A 23191-nucleotide genomic window follows, 5' to 3' on the forward strand; every position below is an offset into this window, starting at 1 on the left:
GTAAGAGTATGTGGGCTAACGTGTCTTTTGGCAAAAGATGTTGCCTGCGTGTTGCACACATCAGGGCTGCAGCCTGCAGATATGCAACCTGCTCCTCAACTCTCCTCTACAGGGAAACAAAAGGCCTAAATCTTCCCAGATAGATCTGCACGCATTAAAAGATGCAGCAAACGATTCTGCCTCCACTTCACTTTCTTTTTTTTTCTCAGTGCCTCTCTTTTCCAAGTCATTCCCTTAGTTATGGAGCGCGGTAAGTCCTTGAACCACGGCCTAAAAATAAACATCTGGCATGGGGCTTCCATATGCAAATATTGTAAGAAAAGAGAGACTAACACTGTGGTTTTGGATGCAAATATGGAATCGGTTTAGACGACTGCAGCTCCTTCTCCCCCCCTAATTTGAGAAATAAAGAGAAAATAAATAAAGAAACACTGTATGAGGAGATTTCCTCTTAAGTCTGGCCCGTATGGCTGCAGTATGCATCAGTGATTGGTGGAATAAACGGGAGAAAAAAATGGTAAATTAATTCGATTTGGCTTTTATGTCTTCAGTGGAAGGGGGGAGTTTCTTAATTGTCACCAGCGTTCCGCCTTAGCTTTGCTTTTGCATTCAACCATAATGTGTCCCATTCAGTTTCCATGCACGGAAAAGAGCTTTGCGAAATTTCTAAATCAGAAATGTTGGCATCAGAGTGTGATCCTGGGGGCAAAAAAAAAAAAAAAAAATGGGCAAGTGGAGGAAAGGCTGTCAGTGTGGCACTCGTGCCTCAGGATCCGATGAGCCACCGGGTTCTCCTTCGGCACAACAATAGGATCAGGGGCAAGCCTATACCTCTGAACTGGCTGTTGAGTAAAGAAAAAGATGGGAATTTAAAGAAGGAACAAAAAAAAAACTGTGAAAGCAAATGTGTGGCAGCAGGAGGGTGGCACTAAATCCCACCCACTTTAAACCTCCATTAGATTCTGTTAATTAATTCATCATTATTCAAATGTACTTTTTGCTGGAGAAAAAAAAAATCTTTGCATACTGAAGAAGGAGGCTCCCTGTAAGCGCAGTGATATACTAACAACACAAAAGCTGATGGGTTAATTAATCACCAAATTGATTAAAGGAGTAATTAGGTGCCTCATTCACAATTCACAGCATTATGAATTAAAAGGGGGATCATGTGGTAGGTTGGGGGAACTATTTTGATTTAAAGCAATCCGAGCCTGGTGCACATTATGTTATGGTAATGGAAACCTGGAGGGCAGAGAGTCAGAGCTCGATCGTGTACCTCCAGTTTGCAAAGAGCCAAAGTGAAGTGCAGGAGGGGGTTGAGTGAAGCTGCAAGCACACACTTTGAGTCTTCACTTAGTGGTTAACAGACCTTGATGAGAGGAAGCCGAGAGTGTGGATGCAGGGGAAATAACCCTGCTACCTGTCATTTCACAAAATACATTCCAACATCAGACGGGGAGCTAAAGAGGGTGTCTGCAACTGAGGAACCAAAAGGGTTGATAGCTGAGGGTGTACAGGGGGTTTAAATGGTTGTTAGGCCATTTCAGTAAAAGCTTAACGTAGAAACAGGATCTTCATGACAACAGATCAGGAGATTTGTAAAAAAACAGCAAAACAAGCCTTATACATCTCTGGTTTGATTGAAAAAATATTTTTGGAAAAGCTTTTCCAAGTATTTATAACTGCATTCTGTTAGATGATTTTTAATACATAAATAATTAGAATTTTTTTAATCAAAATGATAAAAAAAACAGCAGAAAGATCTGTAAAAATAAATATTAATAGGGAATTAAACTGGTATGCAATGAAGCTCAAACTCAAACTGCTAAATAACTGATTAAAGACGGTGAAATAAGGGACATTTTCAGTTAAAAGTTGATAAGTCATGAGTTTGTGTTATTCTTTCTTTATATATTTGTGTGGTAAAAACACAGTAAAAAGATTTTATTAAGTCAAAACTAAACAGGATTTTTTTTTTCCATTTTCTTATTTTACAAATGGGGTATGTAGAGTTGTTTATTTAAAATTTAATTCAATCTTGTTGTTTTGTTCCACAACTATCACTTTTGTTCACAAGGAATAAAAATTAAAGCAGACTTGTTGATTTTTTTTTTGTCCTTGAGATGCAAGCTAATTGATTATAAATAAGGAAAAACCTATCATCAAATTGGCTGTTTTTTCACTTTATTCCCGCAACATATTTAAAATGACGTTTTATCCCACAGGACTAAACCAAAAATCGATCTGCTCAAGTTTAATCTTTGCATCACTTGTTCATATACAACTTCAATGTTTCAGGCCTTTGTTGCAGTCACTCAAGAACCAGTTTACTGTGTGGGGAAACAAATGCTCCCTTTAGAGAACTCAAGGATTAGCTTCCCTCCAACCTGTGAGCCCCCACCTACGCGGAACGTGCTGCTCTCATAATACCCCGACCCTGACTCAGATAACATCTCGCCGACCCCTGGGTCTTAATAGAGATGGATCTGGTTGCTTCTCCGCTGACCTCTTCTGATCTCATACTAGAATTAAACTGATACTCAGAGCTGAGATTCCTTCTAATAGCAATCGAAACCTTGCTGATCAATCCCAACAATTATCTTTAAAGAGCTATGAGGCCTAGTTGTCTCATTCACTCGCTGCTTATATAAGTGTGTGTGTGAGTGTGTGTGTGTTTGAGTTTATTCACCATCTGCTGGGCTGAGGCCCCGGGTGGCTGACACAACGGAGATGGAGGGGCTGCTGTGGATGGAGCGGATGTAGTCCATGTATGGGTTAATGTAGGGGTGCGGAGGGTGGAAGGGTGACTCCGCCCCCACGGAGGGGTTCCGCTGAGGCGAGATCCGAATGAGGGAGATGTCGGAGAAAGCCGGACTGCCCGCCAGCGCCGGAGGCCTGCAGAGACACACACACACGCACAAAGGTTAAATAGGGAGTGAATGACGAATGTGTTTCAACTCAAAATGAAAAAAAAAAAACTTTTGATAATCAGACAAATATACAGAAAAAAATGTGATTTTCATTCCTAATGAAACTTGTAGCACATTCTTTTAGAATGATACACACTTGAAAAGTTTCCATGTTCAAATAAACCTTTTCACCCAGCCTAAAAAATTTTCCCAAAGCAGAATCCACAGACTTAAATTCATACATGAATAAATCCATGGAATTCAGTCAAAAGGTTATGATCAACAGCATCTTACCTGCTGTAGATAGCTCTTTGAACAGCTTCAATTATGCAAAACAGTCTAATTCTGACCCGACTGACATATAATGGCTAGTCCAAGTCATCTTAAAATAACTTTTATTTCAAAAAACTTATCAACTTTTACATGCAAGTGTGAGAAAGAAACTTTGAGTGCCTGCAGTCTGAACAAAGTGTTTACCACTTGTAACACAGCCTGTTTTAGATGGGACTGTTATGCTGCCATCATGGCTTCTCAGTTTGTTTAAAAAGTTCAAAAACTGAATCAAGGAGAAAAACTAATTAGCCTTTTAGATGGCAGTGATTATCTCCAATCTGAATATATACTGTATGTAAATCTGTCACGGAGAAACACATCATTTCTCTGATTATGCTACAGGGTCAACCTTGGCGCCTTCGCCAGGACTATGTAACCCATTATGTTTGGGAGCAAAAAGAAACAGACAGAAGCTGCTAGAGACCATGAAATGTGATCATCCTTGCTCCCTTTGATGCCCTCAGGATGTATGAATGAATTATACATCTGGTTAGAAATAGCAAGAAATAGTTTTTATGCTGTCAATTTTGAAAAATAGTTCAAACTTAACATTATTGGTCAGTAAAAAATTGAGGATGAATGAACCCAGTGTGATCCATAGATCGTATATATCTAGTTCTCTGACTGAAACCAAGAAGTTTGAAGTCCAAATCATTGTTTTAACGTGTTGACTCTTCTTGATTCATGTAGTTCATTCTTTGCTGCGGTACATTCAAATATTCATTTTCTAAACACATTTAGTTGTTAAAGATCATGTAGCACCATGTTTGTGTGGGAGTTAATGGGTCTCAGGTTCCAAAAATACAACATGGCAACTCCTATCATTTATACAGATGTGAACATTCTCGCTCCAAAAACTCCTCTTCTGTGACTCCCATTGTTAACAATTAAGTCACCACAGTTATTACAGCAAAATATAATCATTCCATTGAGCCATTATAACAAAAAAATGTGTATAAAGTTAAAACAGTAGAAATAATTTAAATTCTCCACAAGTTTGCCAATGACAAGATGCTCATTTCCTTATAAATATCAAGATTTTGTGACCGTGGGTGGACTGACAGTGGCAGGGCCAGACAAATAGCTGTTAACGCTGCCTTTTTTTGCTCCGTCTGTGAGGCAGAGAGCAGAATGCAGCATTCCAACTGCTCCCTACGCAGACATTTCCTCAGATCAAAGGCAGCTTTCACCACTGTGTCTTAATCAGAGGGAAACGTTAGACCAAGCTCACCGCTGGCCAGAGCAAGACAAGCAAAGCTGCACCGCAATTCTTCTTCGCTCGGATGGCTTTCAGCTGAAACCGAATACAGAAATGCACAGGATGGAATCGAGCTCCATCTACAAGTCTTACCCTACATTCATTATTTTAAAAAATCTGCATTGTCAGGCTTTTTTTTTTCACAATGCTTCACTTTGAATTGTCTCTTTTGAATGAGATGGGAAATAAAGTTGAGAACAATCAGGAAAACTTCTTAGGAGCCAAGTTTAGGATGAACTAATTTGTCTCCCTCCTTATAATTGGTTAGGAGGGCCTGGAAACTTCATAATGATGGCCTTCACCACAAAGGCCTTCCCCCGAGGATCTGGAGAAATCCACATATCAGCCAGACATTAACAGGCTAAAAGATTAGACTGAATTAGCCCCTCCGCTTCTCTGCGGCTCCCCACTGGACCAGTCTGCTGTGACAAAAGACCCCAGGAGGAGGAGAGGATGGCTGAAAGGAGGGAGGGATAGGAAAAAGTGCGGGTTTTAGAGGGAGGTTAAAGGAGTGATGGAAAAGAATAAGAGACCTGGCCCGCAGTTTGTTTCACAGAGTGACCTTGAGCAAGGCCAGGGGGAGCGGAACAGCCTAATTACAACCTCCGCCCCCGTCCCCTGATCCCCTACCAGCCTCCTTTGTCCCTCCACTTCACAGCCCCCCTAATGAAAGAGCTCAGGCCAGGGTCAATAATGAGCACCGAGGAGTGGAAACAACTGACAGACACAGAAGCATGTAGGACACATGTGAGCATACAAACTTCATCCTCGTGGAACTGTTCTGTAATTAGCCCAAAGGGGCTGCGAGGCAATTTTAGAGACTTTCACTTTGTTCAGGTGCGCGACGAGATGGTGCTGAAGCATGTGTGATCTACGATGGGAAATCTCAGCGAACTCAGTTGTCACGGATTTGTTTTTCCATTTTCATTCGATTTGTGTGCCGTTGAGCATCAGCTGTCAAAAAGCTGGTGAGGAATTCCTCATTTCTTCAACACCTTTCAGGCCACGGTGAGGGCAACTTCAGCCAAAACAGGCGTGTGTGTGTGTGTATGAGAGTATGTTTATGATAAGCAAGGCATACCCCCGCACGCCACCATTTACACGCCTCATTTACAGAGAACACAACACAGCTGCAGGCTGAGGTTCACACTGTTGTCACAGGGGTCAGCATGCATCTCGCATATGTACAAACTAAAGCACTTAAAAAACAAATACCAAGTATTCCATGAAGGATTGCATATCGCCCACCTCCTTTCATGCCAGAGTTCATGCCAGATCATCTTATGCTGAGAAGGGATGGAGTTACAGCTGTTTTGGTCAAACATTGCAAACGATGTTATGAACAAGCTCATGTGATAATGTGAGCTCTCGTACGGTGTGTTAGTGCTCAGAGAACGTGTTGAGGATGACTCTCAGCTACTAACAACCTTTGATAAGATCGATTAGCTGTGATTGCTATCATGAATGGAATTGACTCCAAAAGTTAACTGTTTGTAGATCTACATCCATTTATTAATTTCTGAGAGTTTTAATGAAGTCCATCCAGTGATTCATGAGATATTTTCCTGACAGGCAGATACAGCTGACTCTGATGGTTAAGTTTTAATTTTAGCTCAGTATATGTACTCTATATTTTCTGCTTAACCTAAAGAACGGAGGAGGAGGATTTCAGCCTGTTGAAAGGCGAGAATGTAGAAAAACAGTTCAGTCAGCGCACGAACAGAAGTCAGGAGGCAGATGGAGCGTGTGAAGATATAAACTATGTGTTGGAGAGGAAAGGGTGGATAAAGAAGAGTTACAACAAAAAGGGAGCTGGACAAAAAAGGGGAGAACAAAGATGTCTCAGGGGGTACAGAGCCAGGTGTGAGGGGATTTGAGGAGGACAACAGAGAGATGGATCGTTCAGAGGAGTGCGGCGTGTCTCTGGGAGAAAGTGCAAGACCCGATCCTCGGTTTTCAGCTCTTCTCTGCAGGGCCGCGATCATCTTAGCATCTGCCAGCGTGCATTAATCAACGTGACAAATGAAAGTAATCTGACAAAGAGCAGTGTGTGTGCGCAGGAACGCTCACCCTGTGTGTGTACGAGTAGGTGTGTGCCGTTTTAGATACACCTGATTTGAGATTTACATCAAAGTTGTACCGCAGGGTTTTCAGGCTGCTTTTTTCTCGGAGAGAAAATTCTACTTCAGACCCTTCTATTTCTGCTCATACTGTGAGTTTACAATCCCTATTAACCTGCAGAGAACACATCCAGCAAACACGACACAAGGAGTGCCTGAGCTTTTCACATATGGAAGCCATTTCCCTTCACGTGGCCTCAATTAAACCAGCCAGCGCTTCTTTTAAGGCATTGTATGTTTACGCTTGGCGGTCTGTGGGTTATAAACTGTCGTCCTATTTCACTGGATGAATATACACTTGTCATGTGTAAATATGCACACAAAAGATTTAGGGTTTTCACATAAGCAGACAAGCCTTGAATCTGAGTTGGGAACAAGGTTGTATCAACACTAATAACATTTTGAAAGAAAACTGTAAAGACAACACAGATGCTGGGAAGGATTCATTTAAGCAAAGCAAGTAGCACTGTAGCACATGTGGTGGTATTAACACAGTGTCCTACTAAAACAGTGAAAGTTCATCAGAAAATGCTTTTGGTTCCAACAAAAAAAAGATTGTACTTAAAATAGGACAAAAATTTCCATTTATGTATTTCCAAACTGGTTAGACTGTAATGTGCATGAATATTAGGCTGTTCTATTTATGTATTAAAAAGTCAAACAAACCAGCTTCATAAAGCAGCTAGCATCTGCCTTAATTTCTAAAGCTCAGTATTGCTATCAGTAATGGAATATATTGGAAATGTAGCGCACACTTACACCTGTAGCCACAAGGGGGTTGAGTGAGGTGGGAACTGAGTTTTGTTTTGGAGGGAACTGGAATCAGTCAGGTGTCAGGTCCTGCGCTGACTGAGGCTGACAGCATCACACATCCACTACCCCCCTCCAACTTCACCTCAGTCCCACCACCTCATAGAAACCCGCACCCCCTCATCCACACCCAGCCCCCTAACCCACCCATCCAAACAGCACAATGCTGCTGCCACCACACTCTGAAAGCCTAAACCAGAGAGGAGGAAAAGAAGGGCTCCTGACAGCGGAAACAGAAGCACTTTAAAGCTCCAAACCCTTTCACTGAGATCAAAGGGCCATAGGAGCAGAGCCAGCTGAGACCCAAGGAGAGAGGAAAGGGAGCTGAGACAAGGGGAGGAAGAAGACAGACAAGGCAGAGACTGAGAGACACAAACACATATTCAAAGTTTGTGATGATTCAGTGGGAAAGTCTTCATTAAGTTTTGCCACTTAAGCATATTCTAATGAATGTAGATGACCTAAATTCAACTCATTTTTATATTTTAATCAAGTTGACTTTATGACAAACCAGCCTTCAATTAATAATAAATAGATACCTAACTGCCCAGGTGTATTATAGGTACCACACAAATACAAAAACAACCAGTAGGTTATTTTTAAAAGCTGCCCACAAAGAACTGTTTTTCAGATTGAGCAAACATATAAAGCTAGTAACTGAAGTACCTCAAGTAAAGTGTGTGTGTCCAGTACTGAGGCAGAGATGTTACGTACTGAAATCCATCTGTGCAGAGTACAAAACAACTGACTGGCACTGAAATAACCAGGTCAATTTATACATATAAATAATATATATTAGGCTCCCTTGCTTCACTTCAATTAGTAGAAAACTGGTTTGGATCAATTGAGGTGTTTTTAAGTGAAACAGGAACATTTCTGTTGAGGTTCAGCCATTTTGCCTACACAACAACAGTGATGGGATTCTCTGATATTGAAACTTTTTGAACCCAGGTCTCAGAGAGGGAGTTTTTCGAGACCCCTGGCACTGGTGTGAAATTGCACATGCACAAGGGATGGCTGCAATCATCCTTTTTCCTGCGCTTGCATGAGTAAATCAATACCGGTAACAATAGCAGAAAGCAGGGTTGTTTCTGCTACTCAATGTATATTCACCATTTTGGATGTGACTGCTCCCATGCTTGAGAAGCTGTGGTGTCTGCGTGCATGTGTGTGTCGTTGAAATACAAAAATCACATCAGCAGCTAGTGAAGTGGCATGGAGCACAGGATTATTGTGTGAATGTGTACCTTTTACACAATCAACATCAGAAAATCTTACAATTCCAAGAGATCGTTCATCATGTGAACAGGGCCTTAGTTTTATTTTGTTCTTGTCATATAGGGAAAGTGCATCTTCACTTGTGACGGTATCCCGATTTCCAATATCATTCAACCTCTTGAATTACCGTTTTGGTCCGTCTGTCCATCCATTCATCCATCAAGGAAGAAGGGAAGTCCAAACAGCCCTTTCCTCAGCAATACTCTCCAGCTCCTCCTGGGGCATCCCAATGGGTTCCCAGGCCTGAGAGGATATATAATCCCTCCAGTGTGTTCTGAGTCTGCCCTGGGGTCTCTTCACAGTGGGATGTGCCCAGAAGACCCTAACCCTAACCTATGGTCATGAGCTATAGCTCATGACCATAGGTTAGGGATGGAATGTAGTTGAACCAGTAAATCAAGGACCTTCCCGTGAGACTTAGCTCCTACTTTACAACAACAGACTGGAGCAACTCCCTCATTACTGCAGATGAAGCCGCGATCCACAATCCATCTCCTGCACCAGCTTGCCATCACTCATGAACAAGACACCAAGATACCTAAACTCCTCCGCTTGAGGCAGAGACTCACCCCCAACCCGGAGGGAGCATTTCACGTTATTCAAGCATTTCATGTTTCAATTTATTGTCTGAATTGTTATTTATTGCAGGAGCAAACATAAACTACCCATCCTGACACAGTACTGATAGCTGGTAGCTACATATTTAGCATCAGTAGCCCATTACTAACCCTATTATACACAAAAGATATGTTAAAATATAAAGTCAAATAAGCTTTTTTTCTTTAATTTTTGCCTTGACATTAGTATATCAGTGAAAGCAGATAACTTATTGAGTAGACTTCGTAATAAAAGACTGGCACACACTACAAAACATGGCGTAAAGCCATTTTAGTCCAGCCTTAGTTTCTGCTTTAAGCTGTTCTTTTCTGACTGGTCAGGGGAGCCGAAGAGCTGGCAGGGTCTGATGAGGTTGCCAGGCGTTCAGAGTAACTATGCCCCCCTAGCAGAGCTGCAAGGTCTCTGTGTGTGACCCCTCTCACATCAAAGGCCTGGGTGGGTCCAGGAGGTGGGGTAGGCTTCCTATTCATGGTCACATCAAGCAGGATTCCCTCTCGGTGGGATACCTCTGGAGGCGTGCCAGTCATTCCCATACAGTGTTCAGTCACACACACACAATCCAGGAGAATACCCAACATTTTTTTCCCGCTCTCTGTGTGTTTTGCTCACACTCCGATTGCCTACATATAAGCAGCAGCTGGAACACACATACACACCGCCTGAACCATGTAAGGAACATGCCCATGGGCACGTATTGTTTCCACGCTGCTGGAGTGGCAACACACACATTTATCAACATGGAGTCAGAGTGTGTGACAGGCTCAAGTCATAACAAAGCGGGTCCAGGTGTCAGAAGCTCCGCTTACAGCTTCTGTTTCTGTGTCCTCCAAAGCAACCCACTCAAGTTGGGTCACACACAACAAACGCCTGTTGTTTTAAATCGAGACTCTGCAAAGTTATGGGAATTTAAACTTTATCAGAAAAGACAGAATCACATCTTTTCACTTGCTCTCGTTCCAAATTGTTGTTTTAACCAAAAAAAAGAAGGGTGAGGAAAAAAAGGGATATGTTTTCCACTCAGCAGCACTTTTTTGTTCTCATGTTCTGTTTTGAAAATCTTTTATTTTTTTCCACACTGCAATTAAATGTAATTTTCAGCCATTGAGATAAGAACGACTATCAAAACAATTCGGAGCAAGAAAATGAAAACATGAAAGTAAAATTGCACAAATTGAGCCGGCCTTTTTTTTTTCCTGTAATTTTCCAGTGGGGGCTAGAGTCAGGTCTTTTTTTTTTTTCTTTTTTTTTTTTTTGCTTGATTTTGCCATTTACAAATAGGCCAGTCGCTTTGAATGCAACATTCTGCCTTCATGCCCGCTAAGCAAATATGCGCTTGATTGCTTTCCTCTTTTTCAAAGCAAGAGAGGAAGCACAGGTGGAATTAGATCTCAGTCAGTATTCGGAGTTCCTCTGGCATGCCTCGGGCTAAAGAGAAAACTAGAGGGGACTCCTGGGTGTTAAAGTGTTAAATTTCTGAAAGCAGAGAGGAAGCACATCTATCTTTCTTCTTTGCTCTCGAGCATTGTCTCGATGGCACCGATGCCTGTACACAAACATTCAACCGGCGCCTGCAGCCAAACAAGGCTTGGGTTCCACACTCCATCGCCTTTCGTAACCCATCAAGTCGGGTAATGAGAGCACATGTCCGTGCGTCAGGGGTGCAAACCTACAGGTGAGGCGGTGGCGTGGCGAATGACTGTGGCCGGGGGGAGGTTTCACGCCGCACGCTCCCCGCCTCCCTCTCCACCTCAGTTCACCACGTCACACTGGGCTGCAGGAATGAGCAGCTTCACGGATGGGCCTGAGCAAATCCCAAACAATACACGGCGCTACAAGACGGCGGAGACACGCAGCTGGAGATGGTTAATCCTTCAGACAGAGAGCTGAGGTACAACAAGGAAGAAAAAATAAGGGGGGGAGTGGAAGGGATGAGGAAGAAGCACAGGAGCATCAGGTAGAAGACACTGGAATATATGTTGCCTTCTCAGCACCAAAAGTCTCCTTTTCAAAGTGAAATCCATCACGTTTTCCTTCCTAACACATACTTCTTCTTACAGAGGAGAGCAAGCAGAGAAACGCTGGACAGAAGAAAGGCAAGCGCTGGTGGGAAAGTGAACAGACACAGCCTACTTTATTCTGGCCATTTCATCCATCTTGTTGGGCTAATAAAACGTCAAGTGGAGTTCCTTGATATTTAATCATGAAGGGGGCCGAATGCGTTGGTCGGTGCCGCGCTCAGGCTTGATGAAGCTCTGCGAGGCTTAAGCTTAAATTTCCAGACCTGTGGAAATTTCGGACAGACCCAACGGAGGACAGTCAGAGAGCTGCGACTTATATGCAAATACACGAGGAATTCCTAATGAGCACACTTTGGGAAACTCATCCGTTCGTACTTTGGCCTGGTTTATTCCTATTAAACTGAACTTTCATTCCTAATTTAGTAAAAATCACTTGTGCGGAAATGTCAAAGAAATGATGGACATGCAACAAGTGCGTGACTCTGCTCCCACCAGACGACCGCAATGTAAAACACTTCACAAGCTGGTGCCCTTCTCAAAGAGAAGCGAGGTATCATGGGAGACGAACTCAGCGAGGGGGCTTCTTTGTGGCCCATGCTTCAAACAACATGATTAGATGAAACCCTTCCCTACCACGCTATCAGATGTAATGGACGCCACATGTGATAAGTGAGATAAATGATTGAGAGAAAAGGGTTTTTTTGTGTGTGTGTGAACCTCAGCCACCCTAAACGGCGTCCTATAACAAAACATGTGGTAATTTTTCACGCTGTTTTGTTTGGGTTGCCTTCAATCATTTACCCGAGCAGGAGAGTCCAAAGGGAAGAAGGAAAGGAAGGGAGGGATGGAAGGAGAGGATGGAAAATAAGGGGAGGTGGGGAGGATTTATGACCCTGTTCCCTTGGTCTCGTTACTTGCTATAACTGGCCCCCAGAGTGGGATCGTAGGGTCTGGAGCCCAGAGATCAGAGTAATGGAAATTCCACATTTCTACACGGCTACAGCATGACGTCTGTAGGGCACAAGTTAAGTTGGGAAAAAACATTAAAAAAAATTTTTTAGATCATTTAAACAATTTTTTTTCTGTAGCTTCCTTAAAAAAAGTTAATTCCTTTCAATATTTTAAAAAAAAATCAGTTTTTCTAATGGGAAGCGCTGTTTGAAACTGCATGTTGAGGTTGTTGAAACAAAGTGACGTGGTGTGCTGTCACATCCTGACAGACTTTTACTCTCTGGTAGGTTCTCACCAAAATAAAAGGAGGGTCGTTAAGAAAACCAATTAAGAGGCTCATAAAACTGACAGCCAGCCACGCCCTTTAAATAACTTAGAAGTGCTTAAACAAGTGGGTTCCTCGTGAATCACAAAAATTAAAAATTAGTTACGCATTTATAGTGTAGCTGTCCAATAAATTTTAAATATAGGCAAAGAAGATGACTGAGATCATTAATCAATGGATTACTGTGATATTTTTTTAATAAATGATTATTTTTTCAGCACTCAAAAACACTGAGTGCTTTGTTTTGACATTAACTATGAATTTTCGAATTGACAGTAAATGTAAAAGAAAATACGCCAGCTTTTTTTCATAATACAACTCACTAAAGTGTTATGACACCTGGAAATATTATTGCCAAATCAATTAAAACTGGAAATACAGAAATCCAAAGAAAAGGCCCCACTTTAAAATGCACATTTTAATTAATTCATTGCCGAATTAGTAGCAGTTTTGTCAACTAAAATCAGACGTCTGAGATTGACCGTAAGATGGTCGGCAAACTGATAAATGACTAATAAAATTTAAATTTATTTCGATTTGTAAGTGAAAAATAAAAGGTGCAGAATGGTGACAACAAAATGAAATTAAAAGATAAAACAAAATAAATTGTTTCAAACCTGTGTGTGTGTGTGTTTAGCCACGGCTGCACACACACACTCTCACAGAGCTGTTGGCACCTGCCTGTTATCTCTCCCCTTCAGACCTGGTTTTCCATTGTGCTCCTTGGGAGAGCTACAAATTGAGATCTCAAACATGAAGAGGGGGTTAAATGACTCGCGTGTAGAAAATCCAATCCACTAATGTGTAACGTGCAAATTTGCAGGCCTCGTATTAGAGATTAATGTTTTCCCCTTTTATCGAGAGAAGTACCTGCTTTTCAAAGCTATTTGAATGCACTCTTTCATTTGAATCAACTAACATGGGGAGGAATTTCAAGTACAAAAAAAATGTATTTTTACTGAAGAAATAGCCAAGTGGAAATTGATTTGCATAAATAAAATGTTATGTAAGGGTTCAGAATACTATTAATTCACCTCAATAGCTTGCAATCACTGCTTGCCTTTAAGAGATACTAAATCATTTAAAAGGGATTAAAAGGAAACATAAAAAATGCATTAGATATTTAATAACTAGGAGGAAATACAAACACACAGATTCCTCGAATGGGTAATCCGAGTAGAGATTTGGAGCATGTCTTAACAGATCTCTGCAGGTAATGACTCAACCCTAAAACCTTTACAGGCCTTGTCAAGTATCCGCCGTGCCAAACTCCTTTTTTTTTTTTTTTTCTTTCAACCTGCTGAATCCATCAGGTGCCTTAAAATATCACGGTCCTGTGCACAGGCTGAAGGGAAAAAACGACTCCACCGGCCATTTAGGCTTCTGAAACTGGTGTATTACAAAAAAGAAAAAAGAAAAAAAGAAAAAAAAATAGATATACTGTAACTTCAATCTGCCCACATTTCTGCTTAGCCATTTATCTCCTTTCTCTCTAAATCCTGAAATTGCCTCAGAAAAAAAAAAGAAAAAAAGAAGAGGGGGCGAGGGGGGGTAGTTTCCCCTACAGAGTGGCGCACAACTTTCTTTCTTCCCCCTCCTATTTTTTTTCTTTCCCCCTCCTGTGAAAATTGAAGAGGCTTTATGTCAAATACGGCTAAAGTCAGCCTCTCCATATCAAACAACGCAGCGCGAAAATTACTGTGGCGATGATAAGGCTGCCAGATAGAGAGGAAGAGCAAAGAGGAAAGAGAGGGTGGGGGGGAGGATGGGTGGGGGGGGCACTGAAAGGAAGTGACTCTACTCAGTTATGCTGCAAAATTGGTATGACTGAATATTTTTCATTCAGGTGACTGATAGTATCGGTGAAACTGCAATGCAGATAAATAAAGGAGGCTTCTGTCAAGAATAAACACCATTAATCATGAAGCAAGCGACTGCGTGACCGCCTGTCCCCCCCTCCCCTCCACCCCTGACTTACTCCATAGAGGAAGTATTAGAGACGGAGGGAGGGAGGGGGGAGAGAGCAGCTACAGTGGGGTTGACCCGTGAAGTCACACACCGAATGGGTTTTGGACACTTGGAGGATGATGAAAAAGCAGCCTTCGACTCTCTGCCTCTGCGTTTTGGTGACAGCAGCCATATCTGGCCACGAGATTATCAGATGTGATGAAAAGAATAAGCCAGGATTTCGGGGTGTAATTTATAGCTCCACTTTGCACTCGGTGCAAGGCGAGACATTATTTAAATCATGTGATTAATACTGAGAAACCTGATTTGGAGGCGGTGGGATGGGGGGTGCAAAAACACAATGTGGAAGAATTGAATCTTTTAAAAACATGTTAGAAAATTCAATATGATATGAAGAGAAGCTAAAATAACTACTGACATCCACTTTGCCGCCTTGCATGCCAAAATTTCAAACAAAAATCTTACATGACTTAGTTAATGTTCAGAGTATATGATAAGAATCGCTCTCAGCTACTACCATACCAAATCGTAGCTAAATATCTGTAAAATTACCTGAGTTGTAATCATTTATGGATTTGCTAAGGTCATTAATCTGTGACAGCCAACTTGAATCTTGTTGACTCCAGAAGTTAATCAGTTGTAGATGTCCAATCCATGATTACTTTCTGGAAGTTTCATTAATATCCATTCTCTGGCTCATGAAATATTCTGCTAACAGACAGGCAGTGTTGCCTCAGTAAGTTAATGACAAGTTTTGGGCAAAAATCTTGCAAGATCCTTCAGCATTCTGAGTATAGGTTGTGGATCAGTCTCAGCTACTACCACTGCAAATTTAGGGTCAAACTCTTTAAAACTGGCTGAAGTAGAGCAATTTTTCTCTTTGCTAAGGTCGGTTAGCTGTGGCGGCCATCTTGAATCGAGTTGACCCCTAAAGTTAATCAGCTGTAGATGTACATCTGATTAATCCTTTCTGAAAGTTTCATTAAAATCTGTCCAGTGGTTCACGAGATGTTTTGATAACAGGCAAACAAACACACGGACAGGCAGAGGAAACAACACGATCTTCCACTTTTTACGGTACCAGATTATAATCATGTTGTTAATTTTAAACACCAAACCAAAAGAAATAAAAATAGGTGCTGCTATGCACTTTAAAACTGTCAAATAAATGATCGAATGTGGCCTTGAACCAGATCTCATGAGTAACCATTGATGAAACGGCTCTTTTCACCACATCTCCCCTCCAGCCGCAACAAAAGCTCCACCGGTTCCTTTTGTCTTATAGTTTTTGCAGTATATGTGGCTGCATGTTGTGTGTGAGAATTGCAATGCTCTGCCTCGTCCCATCTGGAAGGAGGTGTTAAGATAAGACCGTAGTCTTTATGCTAAGCAACACGCCGCTCCTCTGCGCCGCCGATTGGGCACTCTGACAACAGTTTATGTAAATAGCCGGAGAAGTCGGCACACGTCTCAAAAAGAAAAGCAGAAGGCGTGTGGACACACCGCAGCGATGCTGTGCAGAAACGGACGAGATCCTGCATGAAGAAGTTTAAGGTACAGAGGGAACTCGAACCTTAAACTCGCACAGCGGCTCTCCCCTCTCAACTCCGAGTCAGGCCGAGGCGCGCAGCTGAACAAACACACCGCGCAGGCCGCGAACACGGACACACACTCGCCGCTTGAACGTGCAAGGCATGACTTTATTATCGCCCGCTGCTGCCGGCTTTTAAAGCTTCGGGTTTGGATTTCTCTACATAAACAAAGATTGTAAAACCACCCGTGACTCTGGCAGTCAGTGAAAGGAGATGCCTGTATTACTTTACTTTCAAAATAACTCATTTATTGCACTACTAATCTTACATTTTTTTCTGAACAGCTTCTTGAATGTAATTAGATGTTATCCATTTAAATCAAAAGAAAACCTCAGAGTGCTCTTTCACAGCTTTACAGGCCCTTCAATTGACTCAGCTTGCTCTCTGACTCTTTTAGAAGCCTACATATGGTAAGTGATGAAAAGGTTGCAAGTCAATTGCCTATCCTATAAGTGTGTTTTGTGGTTTTTGTGGCCCCCATTCACAGCGCGAGGACCCGGGACCTTAGAGGAAACTCTGCGGCTGATAATTGACTCGTGACGAATACCTCTGTTTGTTCTGAGCGGTCTCCGGGTGACTGAGTGCCGGGCGTTGAGCTGTTTAAGAGGGCTGTTTGGGTTTTGAGCTGCGCTGTGGTCACGCAATAAAGCTGGAACGAAAGAAGGGGTTTTAACCCCCCACACACACATCCCCACACCCCTTTAAAAAAAAAAAAAAGAAGCTCCATTTATCCCATATCTGCACAATGGAGGTGGCAAAGGAGACCCATACAGAGCGAGCCCTTCACTCATCAATGTGTTTATTTAGGCAGCAAGCATCTTCTTCACGGCTCCTTCGCTCTTCAGTGGAAAGTCGTCTCCAGACCAGAGAGAAAACTGAGGGGAAAGTTCTGGATGGATCTGGACCAGTGTAGAACTTCTCACTTTGGCTAAAACCGGAAGAGGCTTGTCGTCGCGATAAACTCAGGTTATCGGAGCTCTTAAGTGCTTTTCTCTTGTGCAAACAGCTACGTTTTCCAGTCAAGAAGGGATCCCCGCCCCCTCCCCTGAACCCGAGGCTTTAATATTGGCACATCGGTACCTTCGCCACAAGAATTCATAAACTAAATGATTAGCCTCTGTCTGTAATTGCACTCTCCTTTGCCTAATAGAGGAGGTGAGGTAAAGAAGGCAAAAAAAAAAAACACAACAAAGGACAGTTAATTTGTGATTTCCTCTGCTCATTTGAAGGTAAATTAAGTGTCAAACAGCTAATACAGAGCATATTTCATATTATGAGCTTTTAATTTAATTCCACCGCCTCATATTGCTAGAGCCCGTTAGCTGCGCTGCTAACGCCCCGCTCCTCGTTTGAAAACGAGGGCCATAAATAAACATGTTTCAATTAGGCCCTTCACCGTAATAGGATGTGATTCTGTTCATTTGCCACGTGCGGATGGTGGATGTGTCGTGGCGGTGGAGAGAAAACAAGCTGCTGGGCATTTCGCAGTGTTTTTTTCTATCGGGCTTCGGACGCCCCGGTGGTGGTTGGCTGGTGCGCGCGGCGGGGGGAAACTGACTGGATTGATGGAACCGCCGCGGGGCCAACCCAACTGTAATTACAGGCCGTAATGAGAGGTTGCATGGGAAAGTACCGCAATAATGGTCCCTGTGTACTTAGGCATATCTTTGAGAGGGCTAATAACGATTAATTCTGCACACGGAGGAGAACTTGTCTTAAAACAATTCAATATTTCTCCATAAGCCGCCTCTTGTCCTCCATTTCCCCCGAAACGACAGCTACACATTGACCGCCTTTATTTGCTCGGCGCCGGCTCCGAGCAGCGTTGCTGAGCGGAGTGCGTCACTTCGACTCCTGGCAGAGATTTACTTTTTGGCTGCTTGTAAAGTTCAGCCACGGCTCGCGCTCGTGCGAAACCTGTTAACTCCAATTTGCCATCAGGTGGTTGCTGTAATACCACATGTGATGAGTGCTTCTTCTCACCGGGGAGCTCGGCGCTGCTTTTTTAATCAAGCGTGCAATATTGCTTCTAGGCTCAAAAGAAGGCTTGAATATGTAAGCTCACAGATAAAGTGGATGACAGTGAGCTCACAGAGTCAATTTTAATAGGTCTGGCTACTCAACAGCCGCCTTATAATCATGACAAATAGTTTCCCTCATCTTGGCGTGTCGTATTAAACAGCTCGAAGCTTAATGGTTTTGGATAAAAAAGGCCTTAAGTAAGGCGGCAGAGCATGACCGTATCTCCACTGACAGCGTGCAGGTAACTCCTGCCCAAAAGGAGTGACTGAAGACACCGCAGCTGCGTAATTTCTCCCCCCCGCTTAATTCAATTCCCCGGCTCAGCGTCGTCCCTCCACTCATTTTTTCTGTCTCCTTCCCTAACCTGTGCTCCACGTCATTCCAAAGCGTTCCTGACGGATAACAAGCCCTGGCTGTTTGTTTGAGCCTGCGTTGCCGGCGCGTGTTCGCCCCATTATCTCCGCATAAGCTAAATACTAAATTATATTTGCCATTTTGTTTCGCGGTGACACGGGGCATCAATCACCTCCCTCTGTTTTTTTTTTTTTTTTTTCTTTTTCAAATTTCCTTCTTTTCTTCCTCTGCCGCGGCAGGGGTAACGAGAGGTTGAGAGGTGGGGTGGGCTGGAGGTGGAGGGGTACATAAAAAATTCATTACGCTTAGTGGCACATCAGCGAGGGAGAGATATGACTCTTGGAGGAGGAGGAAAAAGGGAGGAGGGGGGGAGTTGATAATGATGAAGAATATCAAACATAATGCGGCCCAAGTAGCTGCCCCGTCCAATTTGTCCTTGTCGCGAGGTGATCGCTTCCTTCGTGTCTGTGCCAGGGAAACAAGCGGCTGCGAGGACGGTGAAGCGTCTCCGTGCGGTGCTCAGGGTTTGGATGCAAAGAATACAAATGACGAAGGTGAGGAGAGACAAAAGAAAAGAGTTGAAGAGGTTGGGTAAAGTAAGGCGAAGTTGCTTTGAAGTTCTCCGTTGACCTGGTGAGCACAATCAGAGGCACTCCAGGGAAACACCAGACAGCTGCGGTAGAAGTTGCCCTATTCAGGCCAATTAACGAGCTGCTGCTAACGAGGGACGACGCCATGGTTTTCGCCCTTGATCGACTGAACGCGCGCGTGACTGGACGAGGCGCGACGGTTTGTTGCAGGAGCCATCCGTCAGAGGCGGGTCGAGACGAGTCAGCAGAGGCATCGCTTCCTCCTCCTGACAGGGTTTGATCACCGCTCTTATGAGAATTGCGCGCTCCCAGGCTCAACCCCCCTCCCTCGCCCCCCGCTCTCATTTTCATGTCTCTGACACATGTTCATTTGCGTGTCTCCGACATGCGGATCATGTTGCGCACGCACAGAGGCCGTGGCCTTTGATCCTGAAAGGCAAAAAGAGAGAGGCGCCCGCGAGGAGTAGCTGCTCCACGCCCACGGGCGGAAGGAAGTTTTTCGGAGCTTCGATTTTTATGGGCCGAATGCAGTCGGCAGTGTTTCCGTCGTGCGAGGATGCGATACTTACACATGAAGAGGGGGCATGGGGGACGGCTCGTAGAGGTAACGTCCCTGGGTGTGTCGCTCGTCGATGGGCACAGGGGGATGAAAGGTGGGGAAGAACTGTGGGGCGGCTGTGTAGAGAAAGAAAAGAGAAAACTTTGGTTTACACTTTGAAGGACATCGGTGACTTTTCAGCAAATCCATCGCCTGGTGCCTAAAGCCGACAGGCCAAAAAAGGCGCCGGGCATGTGTGTGTCTGCCTGTTACCAAAATATCTCATGAAAGACTGAGCCAATTTTAATGAAACTTGCACAAAGTAATCGCTGGATGTACATCAGCTGAATAATGTTTGGAGTCAACCTAATGCAAGATGGCTGTCACAGCCATACAACCTAAAAATCACACAGAAAATGGTTAAAACTTTAATTTTACAAATATTGAGAAAAAATGTGATGCGGTACAAGCTGAGATTGAACCCCAACACATATTCTGAGCTCTATTAGATTGTGCAAGATCTTTGTATAAAACTCTGACTGTCTGTTAGCAAAATAACTCATGAACCAGTGGACTGATTTTCACGAAACCTTCAGGAAACAGATATTGTATGTACTTCTACAATTAATTATCTTTCAGAGCCAAAGGAATTCAAGATGGCTGCCACAACCAACTGACCTTAGACAACCCAAAAATGGCTGTAATTCAGTCAGTTTTACAGATATTGAGCTCAATTTAGGTGTAGCTGTAGCTGAGATTCATTTATAACACATACTCCAAGTGCTTCTCATTGCGCAAGATTCTTCCCTAAAACTTTACTTTTTACTTGTTACTTTTTTGAAGTCAACTCAACTCAGTTTGTCTGTTAGCAAAATATCTCCTAAACGACAGAAATGACTGGCATGAAACTGTTAGAAAGAAATCACTAAATGTAGATCTACGACTGATAAGCTTTTTGAAGTCATCTCAGTTCAAGGTGGCTGCTACAGCTAGTCAGTAACACAAAAATGGCTACCACTCATTACGTTTTACAGATACCGAGCTAAAATTTGATGTGGTAGAAGCCGAGAGCACAAATGTGACATCTCACAGCATCTCATGAGCTCGGACGTGTTATTTTCAAAGTTTGACTAAAACAGATACGTCTTTGTCGTTTCTCAACATAAGATGATCTTAATCTAAAACTCTGGGCAATATGCATTCCTTCAAGGATTGCTAAGCCTTTATTTCCATGTGATATCATTCGGTCTTTAGCTAATCTAAATAGCAGCTATAATGAAAGGCAGTGGTTGATGGCTATCTTTCAGCAGACCCACCCAAATGAGACCTCATTGAGCTAAAAGCTGCTCCAAAGTGTTCGCCAAGGAAGTCTTTGTAAACGTCCCAAGGCTGAAAGAACTCAAAATAAACAGCGATAAATAACCAAAAGAAAGGCAGCCAAATGGTACATTTCTCACCGTGCCAAGCATAATATGGTTTCATACAAAGGACAACATCTAAAGTATGACAAACGAGAACAAAAACATCCTTTTCCATCTGAGTTTTGTCAGAGAATCCATAGGCTCCCCCCCCCCTTTTCCAGATAAAACGTCACAACATTTGCATAATATGTGCTTTCAAGCTTTTATCTATTTTTACTCATGAAATCGAAGCTGTTGCTCTGCCACCAGACTGAATTTCTACTCAACTTCTAGCCTTCGCTGCATAAGCCAAAAAAAAAAAAAAAAAATGAAGTCATGATTTGGGCGCCGGAACGCTGTCTTCTTCGGTGTCGGGCAAGTCGGAGCGCGCAAACCATGAGTAGGAATTTCGAATAAGTGCTGAGCTGCGAACCTAAAATGCCCAGAAAGAGCACAAGAGAATTACGTCTTTGTTCGCGTCTCACTCCCGAAGCACGTGTCGCTTTATTGCCTGTTGCTGAGGCCAAGTCGTGTCTCACCGCCCCGAGGTGAAGCATGTGTCGACATCTGTCGAGCTTCACGCAACAAGTCGAACGCTGCGAGATATGTGTTTTTACTCCTTATTTTCCTTGTAAACATTTGAGCCAAGTGGGCAGACGGCCAAGCGGTGGGGTGCCAGGCCGCTCTACAAGTGTTGGGCAACGACGAACGCAGCTGCGGCGCGGGGTAGCGCAGCAGGTGTCCGTCCAGGTCCGCTTACCTCATCGTTCATTCATTTATTGCCTGTTGGGAATAAAACAGCAGCAATCGAGAGGTGATATGATCTGTTTTTTTTTGTAATCCTACAGCATTAGATTTTAACCATAACAAAACATTTAAAGAAGAAAATTGATATTTTTTTCCTGCACTGACACAAAAATTTGATTACTCAATCAAGTATAATTTAATAATAATTGTTTAGATCCCGAATACAAATAATATCTCACTTTAGAGATATGTTTTAATTCTATCAGTGCTGTCAGCAGAAGTCAAGCTATACAGAGTTTTAGCACATGGTGCAATTTGAAAGACATTTTGACCCCCTCCTGTTAGATACATCATCTTTTAATTAATACGTCCCTATTTTGTAACCCGGGCCCTCCCGCCAAACCACCTGAGTGATGCAACTCGAGTATTTTTAACTGTATTTAAGTTCTCCACAGAGAGACAAACAGATTCCTAAAGTTGTTTTAACAGGCTGTTGCAATCCCCTCCAGTAATAAACTGACTCTGACATGATGAACTGTTGGATGAATTAGCACAAACAATACGATGCCCATCAAGCTGGCCAACATGCATATTACTCATTGCCTTTCGTGCTGGAGTTTTGCAATAAAATCGTCCTGCCCGCCTTTTACCTTTCAGCTGCGTGTTTGAGGATTGGTCTTAGAGTCAGCAAAGAAAGAAAAAGTTTAGGGGGTTGTTTTCGGTGTGTCACGGCTGGCTTGTAGAAGGATAGAGTCCAGAGTTTTAATTGTGGTAGAGTATGTAACTTTTAGTTCCACTCGTTCATACCCTGAGTTATCACTCGTAGCAACACTGGAGCTCCTAACAAGTGAAAACAAACTTTTTTGAAGCGATGCAGGAGTTTTAATCCCACGCTCACAGTTTCAGAGATAAGTGGTAAAATCCTTCTCCACGAAGCTCTGGTGTGTATCTGCTTGCTCCAGCTCTGTCTGTTTGATAGTTTTCTCCTGACGTTTTTTTGGCTGGGCGAACGTTGGCTGATCTCAGAGCTGCAGAGGGAGAGAGGGAGGGATGGGGAGGGTTGCTGGGATGAGCTCGCAGCAGACGAGGGCAGAATCTGATCTGTTTACTCTTCACAGCTCCACTCCTGGGCATTCGGCCCTTGGCTGTCAGACTCGGAAATGAACCTTTCAGGTTTACACTATGTGTTGTGTATCGGCTCGAGGCTCGTAAAAAATTCATGCTCTCTAATCTAGCTCATCCCTGCCCACATAGCAGGAACTTTGTACGAACCTCTGTCATTTCGGGGCAATTGGGGATGACTGAGAAGATTACAAGCTGAGATCATTTACAACACTATTCCCCCCCCCCCCCCCCCCCC

The 23191-nt window shown here is 43.1% G+C and overlaps 1 protein-coding gene across 1 annotated transcript in view; it reads right to left on the reverse strand.

Moving 5' to 3' along the window:
• Positions 1-23191, reverse strand: part of gli3 (GLI family zinc finger 3) — a 99576-nt gene that overhangs the window by 24045 nt on the left and 52340 nt on the right. Inside the window, exons 4-5 of the mRNA XM_017406696.3 lie at positions 19716-19821; positions 2690-2895 (exon numbers count right to left, since the gene is read on the reverse strand). Of these exons, the coding sequence (XP_017262185.1) occupies positions 2690-2895; positions 19716-19821 (312 nt within the window). The remainder of the gene's footprint in view (positions 1-2689; positions 2896-19715; positions 19822-23191) is intronic.

This window comes from Kryptolebias marmoratus, linkage group LG21 (assembly GCF_001649575.2).
Source record: "Kryptolebias marmoratus isolate JLee-2015 linkage group LG21, ASM164957v2, whole genome shotgun sequence".
NCBI lineage: Eukaryota > Metazoa > Chordata > Actinopteri > Cyprinodontiformes > Rivulidae > Kryptolebias > Kryptolebias marmoratus.